The 8693-nt window shown below is 37.3% G+C and overlaps 1 protein-coding gene across 2 annotated transcripts; it reads right to left on the reverse strand.

Moving 5' to 3' along the window:
• Positions 1–1721: 1721 nt before the first annotated feature.
• On the reverse strand, positions 1722–7722 carry NFXL1 (NF-X-like 1). 2 transcript variants are annotated; one of them, XM_021443234.2, is made up of 3 exons: positions 7404–7722; positions 5610–5667; positions 1722–5344 (listed from the first exon to the last, which is right to left on the reverse strand). In XM_021443234.2, the coding sequence occupies exon 3, from the start codon at positions 5255–5257 to the stop codon at positions 1994–1996; it is 3264 nt and encodes a 1087-aa protein (XP_021298909.1). In that variant the 5' UTR covers positions 5258–5344; positions 5610–5667; positions 7404–7722; the 3' UTR covers positions 1722–1993. The 2 variants fall into 2 exon arrangements, with proteins under 2 accessions (XP_021298909.1, XP_021298910.1); XM_021443235.2 differs by lacking the exon at positions 5610–5667.
• Positions 7723–8693: the final 971 nt, after the last annotated feature.

An 8693-nucleotide genomic window follows, 5' to 3' on the forward strand; every position in this document is an offset into this window, starting at 1 on the left:
CTTCTTCACATCCCATCATCTAATTTATAATCAAACCTAAATAATTATAATAAACAATTTAATGTCCATTGAAATTACATGTAAATCCATCTCTTTAATGATTTAGGTAAAATTATTTCATTAAAGATCGGTTCGTTAATCGGAAAATAGCTTCTTAATCAAATACATATTTTGCAGAAATCATTTTTACAAACACTGTTCTAATGACTATGTTCTTAGGATATTTTCCAGAGTCTAATTAGGGGAACTTGATACTGAGAGGTGTTACCCATTTTCTTAATGCAATTGCTAACCCAATTGCACCATCCAAACACATTACTTGTAGTCTGTGTATCATGTTTTATTGCTCTTTATCCTTGTATCCTGTAACAAAACCAGTTGAAACTTACTACAAATTACTGCAATCCTAGTGTAATCGTGCATGGTAATGTGAAGTAACACCTTATTTTCTCCCTGAGTTTTCCCAAGGAAAAAATGGAAGAATCAAACTGACCAACATTAATACAGAAAACTATGAGGTTTCACCGTATGAACAAAAACAAAAACAAAAAAAAAAAAAGAAAGCTTATTCAACCAGTTTCAGCAACTTTCATGTGCTCTAAGCAGAAAACATGCAGAAAATTGGCACCATTTTTTGGTACTACATCATTTATATATATTAGGGTAAAATGATTAAATCTCTTGAAATTTTAATCGAAATTTCACGTAAATTTATTAATTTTTAAAATAAATAATAAAATTTAAAATTATAAACACCGTTAACAAAATATATAAAAAAATTAATTTTTTTTCTCAAATAATGTGATCAGCTAATGCGTTTCCATTCACCTATTGACCACCCCATGGCAAGTGCTCTCTAAGGGAGGGGAGCACCAAATTGGTGCTCATTTCCTTGGGCAGCACTAGATCGATGCTCCTTTCCTTGAAAAGCATTGATTGGCGTTCTCCTCCCTTAGCTTAATTTTGTTTTTTGTAAAAATATAATTTATATAATAATAATTTTTAAAATAAATATAAAATAAAATTATTTTTTTAATATTATCACACTATCAAACTAAAAAAATAATAATGATTAACTATCGGTTAGATCTATTTGTTTAATGAAAGATATTTTTTTAAGATAAATTATCTGTTTTGAAAATTGATAAATTTAAAATAAAATTTTTATTAAAATTTAAAGAAGTCTAAGTATTTTACCCTATACACTATGATCAAGAAGAAACATAATTCACATAAAACACGAAATGTGCCTAAAATTCTCAAATGACAAGTCAGAAGAAGGAAACCACAAAATTATAATCATTCAAGTGCAATCGAATATATGAAAAAAAGGAAAAACCCTGACAGAGATCATACATTTAACACACACCTTCCAAAAAAAATCAGCATGTTCTGTTCCTACAATGAAACTTAGTAATCAGACCACTCCATCTGCTATTAAATATAACACAAACCTTCCTTATGATTCTCCAGCTGTGGCTGTTTTTATAACAGAAGCTCAGGAAAGAGACCCCTCCATATCAAGTCAATGCTGCCATCCATTGAATGGATGCACAAGCAACAATACCAGAAGACAGGATGATAACTATTACCTAAAAGCTCTCTTTTGTAGGTATAGACTACCACTTTATCAAATCCAAAAAGACATAAAAGCATCTTGTATTAAGCTTTCATTCTTCTATAGTGATAAAAGATTGTTCTCATGCAATAAAACATTGGAATTGCAACAAGGTTGAACATGTAGCTACTTTCCAATGCAACAAAAATTCATCTACACAGCCAAAGAAGCAAGGCCTTGGTGTAACAAATGAAAAAAACAAAAAAAAAAAAGCATTTAGAAAGATCATACTCACACCCTTTTGATAATATTGGGTGTAAAGTAGACAAGTAAAAACCAAACCACAATATTTCCAACCATTTTTATTTTAAATGAAAATGGCCAACCCCATCACCCTGACCACAAGCTTATTGGTATTTTTCTCTTTTCTCTCTCTCATTCATAAGCCTTTTCCCAATCATCCACTACTTCCAACGGCTCTGGTTCATTAAAACCCCCACCAGGTAGCCCAGCTGAATTTGAATCGGCAGTATTTGAATCCATGCCTGAATTGGATAGAACTCCAGCAGGATTTGAAAGATCTTCAGTTTGAACTGTTCTAGAAGATGAGCTTACACCTGTTTCAGAATCAAGAACACTCCAGCGATTAATTGAAGCAGCAATTGGAGTTTCCTTCCCTTTCCAGACAGAGCCCAAATCAGAAGTGCCACCAAAAGATTCTTCATCACCCCATGAATCTTCCCTCCAACCAAGCTCCTCCACTACAGCCTTCTTCCACGGATTCCCTTTTAAAGCTGAATTCTGCCCTGCTCCTCCCCATGCATTATTAGCAGTTGATGCTACTGATGCTCCAGCATTTTGAACAAAGATAACAACCCCATAATAAACTGAGCCATGATCCAACCTCCTCATTGCAGTTGCAGCTCGAGCAGGATCACTAAATACAGCCAATGCATTCTTGTCATTCAACCAAACAAGTTCACATTCCCCACCAAACCTTAATACCAATGCACTTATATCTGCTTCTCGAGGCAAATCTAGGAAAGAAACAACAAGCCTCGGATCCATGTCTACCAGAGTATCAAAAACTGGTGGATGTAGTGCCCCAACACCAGTCGCCCCCTTAACCCCAATGATACGAGGTGGAGGTTTGGATTTGGGAGTAACATGGACCACAATAAAACGCTTGGGCTCCCAGCCAGCAGCACTAACAGCGAGCTTCCATCTTTCTGCTATTATCTTGACCGCATCTCTCTTATCCTTCAACATTGGACAGAAAACATGAATCTTCAGACCTGTTGCTGTTCCTCTGTTCTTGCCAAGTACCAAAAACTTGCATCTCTCTTCTATAGCTAAAACCCACTTTGCATCACGCCTATATAGGTCAGAAAGTAACTCAGATGTAACTGAATTCTCACCAAAATGAAAAGCATCCAAGTTTGGGGAAGAAATGTCAAACGCATCTGCAAGAACCCGTTTACGATCCAACTTAGCACATTCATCATCGCACATAAGCTTCCTTTGTCCAAGAGGAATCTTCTTGCCAGTTGAATCCACTGGTTGAAGGGGTACTGGCAATTTTTGGATAATAGAAGCTTCATAAACTGTATCAGCATTGAAACTGCTAGTAGAGCCGCCAGCATCACAAGGAACAGTGGCAGCTATTCGGCCACAAGAACACGTGATAGTGACTCGAGAATCACACCTAACATCAGGACATGATGCAGAGGGATGACAAGGTGCAGTGCATGTGTGCCTGCAGTCTCTCCTAGAGGCACCACATGTCTGCCCACAAGAAGTTCTGAAACCTGGTTCAGATCCGGAAGACATATCACATGGCGCTAGGTGACAAGTCCTCCCACATGCATGCAAACCACACTGCCTGGTCTTGCCGCAGAGCTTGTTGCATCTGATATCTTTTGATCCACAAGGAATGTTCCTAAGAACAACATGTCCTCCAATGCACTCCTTTGCCACAGGCACAGAGCAAGGTGGGCAATCGCCAAAGTGGCAGCTGTGAGAAGATGAATGACCACAAGCCTGTGGAACTGAGCATGGGAGTTGACATGAAGGAGGTGGCGTACCACAGGGCAATGGAGGAGGGATTGAAGTTCTTCCACAAGCACATGCCAAATCAGTGAAGATTGTTTCCAAGCATGGAGGGCAGTGGCCACTATGACAGAGTGATTCACAAGAATGATGCCCACACCTTAGCTTTTTCCCACATGCCATTTGGCAAAAGTGTGGATCCCAATCACCAGAGGGAAGATTATTCGAGTTTGAAAGAGGACAGCATCGCTCACTACATCGGTGTCTACCACAATTCTTCTTACGCCCACAAGGCTTGTCACATGTAAATCTCTCATTCTCAAGTGTTGTTTTGTAGCATTCCACCCTCCGAGAAGTTGATCCACATCGGCATTTTTGGGTGACAAGAACTGAACAAGCAGGACAATCCCCAGAATGACATAATTGGTCACATTGGTGCACTCGACAGGGAAGGAACTTTGCACATACCTCTGAACAAGTTGGAATTGGGTCCAAACAACTTTGTCTTTTCTCCTGCAAGCTTGTTTTCCCACAGTAACAAGACTTGATCTTGCTTGGCATTAACTCACAGTCCCCACAAGGACCAGGATGACAAATCTCAGCACAGTTATGATTGCCACATCTAAGCTTATTTCCACAAGTTGAACTACATGAAAACACACCATCTTCGGTTTTCACTTCTCCCTTCACAGCCATGTCTCCACATATGACAGCTTCAACTTTTTTCCTGCAGAAGCAGGGGGCATTAATCGGAACCTGGCATGGATCACAAGGCCCCACATGGCATATCAGCTCACACCGATGACGCCCACACTCAAGAAGCTTATCACAGCACTGTCCACAAGTAAGAACCGACTGTCTATCAGAGCATCTGGTTGTAATAACTTTCTTCCCACAAGGACACAACCGCGGTGGAGAAAACGCCTTACAAGGAGGGCATGGACCAGGGTGACACTGCAATACACAAACATGAGGACAAAGTTCATCCTTCATCACCCCAGCACCAAGTCCCAGCACCTTCTCAAGCGGCTTCCCACAAGGCTCCCCACAAGAATGAGGTGTCAAGTACAAATCAGAAGGCGGGTCTGTCCTCTTCCCACAGAAGCAAACATATCGAATCTCCTTAGATGATGTCAACTGCACAAATTGGCAACCCGGACAACGCCAATTAATTCCCTGATTCTTCTCCACCACTAAATCAACAGAAGTCGGTGCCCTAGCCCACTTCTTAATACAATTAAGGTGAAAAATGGAGTAGCAACTTGAGCACGACCATATGGGGGCAGACCTCCGTACAGTATCATAACAAATCATACACTCAACCGTACTCTTGATAAGCTTATCTTGAATTTCTTGCACAAGCTGTGGCAAATTTGGATCAATCTCCTTTACCACCACATGATTCTCACTCCTTTCCTTTTCCTTATCTCTCCTATGATTTGTGGACCGACCAATTTGTCTATACCTATTATCATTTCGAGTTGAGGTGTGGTTAAAAATTGGAGTTGAATTAGAAGTGCCAGGTGAACTGCTTACTACAGTGGTGGTTGTAGATGAAGATCCTCTAGGAACCCATTCTTGACGAGTGCTTTGGGAAGGGTTTCTTGGTCTATTTCGGCCTTGAAAGCTCATGGTTTCAGATTTTGACATCAACAAACGTTGTAAATCCAATTGAATTGTTTTTGATAAATGAGAAGATCCAAACACTAGCTTTTGCTTTGATTCCTCGTCCTAAAACTGCAACACCACCAATCAAATAACATTTATCAGATATCATAGTAATACCTTTGTTCCCAATAACAGACAGACAAACAAGAATGAAGACTACAAATTGATTTTCAATTAACAGAGATGCATTGCTGACTTAATTAAAAAATCCAAAAACAGAGTGCCCAAATCCATGAATTATGAAAAGAAAGCGGTAGGGAAGAGTAGGGTGTGCAAATGATTGATTCTATGTTAAAATTCCAAAAACCAAAAAGAAAGCAGTAAGGAGAGGTACCAGATAGCTTAAAGCAGTATCAAACTGCCTTTCAGCCAATGCCCATATGCAAAATTTACTGCATAAAGTAAAAAACAGAATTAGCTGAAGTTTTATTGACTTCTTCACAAGAAAAATAAATAAATAAAAAACAGAGTTTTTCAGTGAAAAAACAACACAATCATCCACTTAAGACAAATGTAATTCTATTTGATTAAGAAAGAAGTAGGACAAAAAGACACAAATCACATAAGAAGCACTGCCAGTCCTATCTAAGAAATTATCTCGCAGAAAAGAGATGAAATAAGTATACAACCAACATTCAAATCATCATCTTTTCCTTATGTTTTCTCACCTATCTTGTTTTGTTTCTTTCTTCTCTCTCACCTACTTTCTTTTCAAATATTTGTCATTGTCAGTCCCTATGGAGAAGAATATTCCAAATAACAACCAGAGTTCTACAGAACAAACTCAGTCTTTTCAATCCACGTTACTAAGTACAATAAAACTACTATAAGTCATGGGCACCCAGCTCAGAAAGTGGAATTCACTCTTAGGTACATTTTTTCACAAACAAAGAACAAGTTCATAATCTCAGCAGATAACTAGTAAATCTAGTAACTTGTGTAAACCTATCACTTCTTTTCTAACATAAAAGTTCTTTCAATTTGCATTGTCACTGTCTACCTTTAAAAAGCTAGAGGATTATAACAGCAATTTGCATAAGTGACTCTCCTGGAACAAATTCAACAGCTTTAGTAGCACACCACATGCAAAATTTGATAAATTCTAGAACTTTAGTCATAAATCTACAATGAATAGCGGCACATGCATGTATATGAACTTTTGATATCTTGACGTTGATTACATGTCCAGGCAGAAAAAACCCCAGCTTATGGTTTTGAATTAGCCCATCCTTGTTATACATGTAGCACGGTTCCTTCCAAATATCACCTAGTTTACCAAACTACCTAGGAGGTTAAGTAAAACCGAAGGGTGAAAAGTAACTGCATTCACAGGAATAACTGAGAGAGGATACAGAAAGTTTAACTTTCAATATCCAACATTTCAACAACAACTAGACTTGGAAGAAGTAGCTAAAATTGAATCAACATGCATGTAGCAGAAGGGTCAAAAAACATAAAATCAATCACAAGGATCTTCTTTCAATACGAAGAATGTCAGCTTGCAAATCCAAAAAGAAAACAGTAGATTTATACTTGGCAATAAAACAGAGGAACAGAAAGAGAGTAAAGAATAAAACATGAAGCACTAGATTTATACTTGTTTTTGATCCATTACTTATGTTCTTAACTATGAATTTATACTTCTTTTTTTTTAAATTCAAGTTGAGGTTTGACAAAGGTTAGAAATAAAATTGGTTTAGATTAGATCCATGGCAGCACAATTTTGAAAGCTTTGAAATTAGGCACATAAGTAAATAAGAAAAGTTTGGCTTAAAACCACCATTAATTCCATATTGAAACAAATAGAGTAAGAGCAACGATTGCCAAATTACATCATTGCTAACAAATTAAAAGGAACTGATAATCAAGATCATAGTCTTCAGATAACAATTAATGTGCAGTGGTTCCTTTTTTGTTTGTTCTCTTAATCAATCAGCTCTAGATTGATAAACTCCTAGAAATTTAGTGAGGCTTGATTCCTTGCAAGGCTTAAATTGACATTATAATCGGTTGAAGAACTATGATTCGAACATTTGTAAGAGAGAAACTCAAAAAACCGAAACCAAAGAGAGAGTGAATGACAACAAAACACAGAGAGAAAGAGACAGAGAACCTGGGTCTTTCTCACCTCAATTCGTGGCAGTCGGACGAATAAAATGAAGGATGGGCGGCCGGCCGGGGGGCGGCGATTGTGGATTTGTGGGTGAGCCGGAAAGCTGCCGGAAACGGGGAACGCAAAGGGGAATAGGGATTTAGGGTAAAGTTGTTCGTCCTGGTCGGGAGTCGGGACAGTTTGTCTCCAGAATGATATCTTTGGACGCATTGAATCCTTTTTATAACATAAAAAGACAACTCACAAATTGAAAATGACGTAAATACATAAATACCCGATCATACTAATAAATGAAAAACTTTATGCAGGTAATCCCACTCTCTCTTGTAAATTTTACTTCTTATTTTTCAAAATCCAAATTGAATTTTAGATTTCAACCTCTTTGTATATAAATATAAATACTACGTGAATCTAAAAAATCATTTAATTTAATATAAAATATTTTTATTATTTTATGTTAATGAAATTTAAAAGTTAACTAATATAAATATATTGTAACATCATATCCAGCACAGAAACAAGTTAGCAACTGAAAATTTTGAAAATTTATTTATAATTATTGCAGTCTTAAAAACAATCATAATTTGAGATTTTCACTATCCCAATATGTAAACATGTGTTCATTAAATTCTAATTCAATACATTACATTACTCCATAAAAATTTGTATAATGTTGTAAATTTAATTCTTATATAATAATTTATAAAAATTAAATCTTTACGCTTTACAAAATATATTAATGTTAATTTTTTTTTTCATTATTTATGTTTTGACTGCACTGACTTTGAAATATTCTTGCTGTTGTGATATTGAATTTGATGCCATGGCATTATCCCTCCACCACCCGATCATCCCAACCTTTTTCTTGTTTTTTTTTCCGGCCCGTCCCACAACAAACCCCGCCCATGACTCCGCACACCCGCACGGCTTAACCCTCAAGGATCTTATAGCTCAAGTCTCATCTCATCTCTCTCAAGACCTGAGAGAAGAGCAACCATGGTGCTCCACCCAAAGTTGACTGGTGGCATGACAGCTATGACAGCCCTCTCCACACTAACCCTATACTCAAATTTTGGAAATTTTGAAGAAAAAATTGGTAATCTGTGAAGTCAATACCTGTTACTTACCTTGAGTGAATTCCTTCTTTGGCTGACTGGGGCATCAATTAGTTCAATTGTTGTAAACATAGGCTTCCCTCTGTTCCGGGAAAGTTTTGTTCCATGATTTAATGCAGATTTAACCAGAAAAAAAAAAAAAACAACTGCCACGGAAACAGCTGTGACTGTGATGCCCCCATTAAGCCTG

Source organism: Theobroma umbraticum, unplaced genomic scaffold (genome assembly GCF_002168275.2).
Source record: "Theobroma umbraticum cultivar Fairchild unplaced genomic scaffold, ASM216827v3 scaffold_239.0, whole genome shotgun sequence".
In the NCBI taxonomy this organism is placed as follows: domain Eukaryota; kingdom Viridiplantae; phylum Streptophyta; class Magnoliopsida; order Malvales; family Malvaceae; genus Theobroma; species Theobroma umbraticum.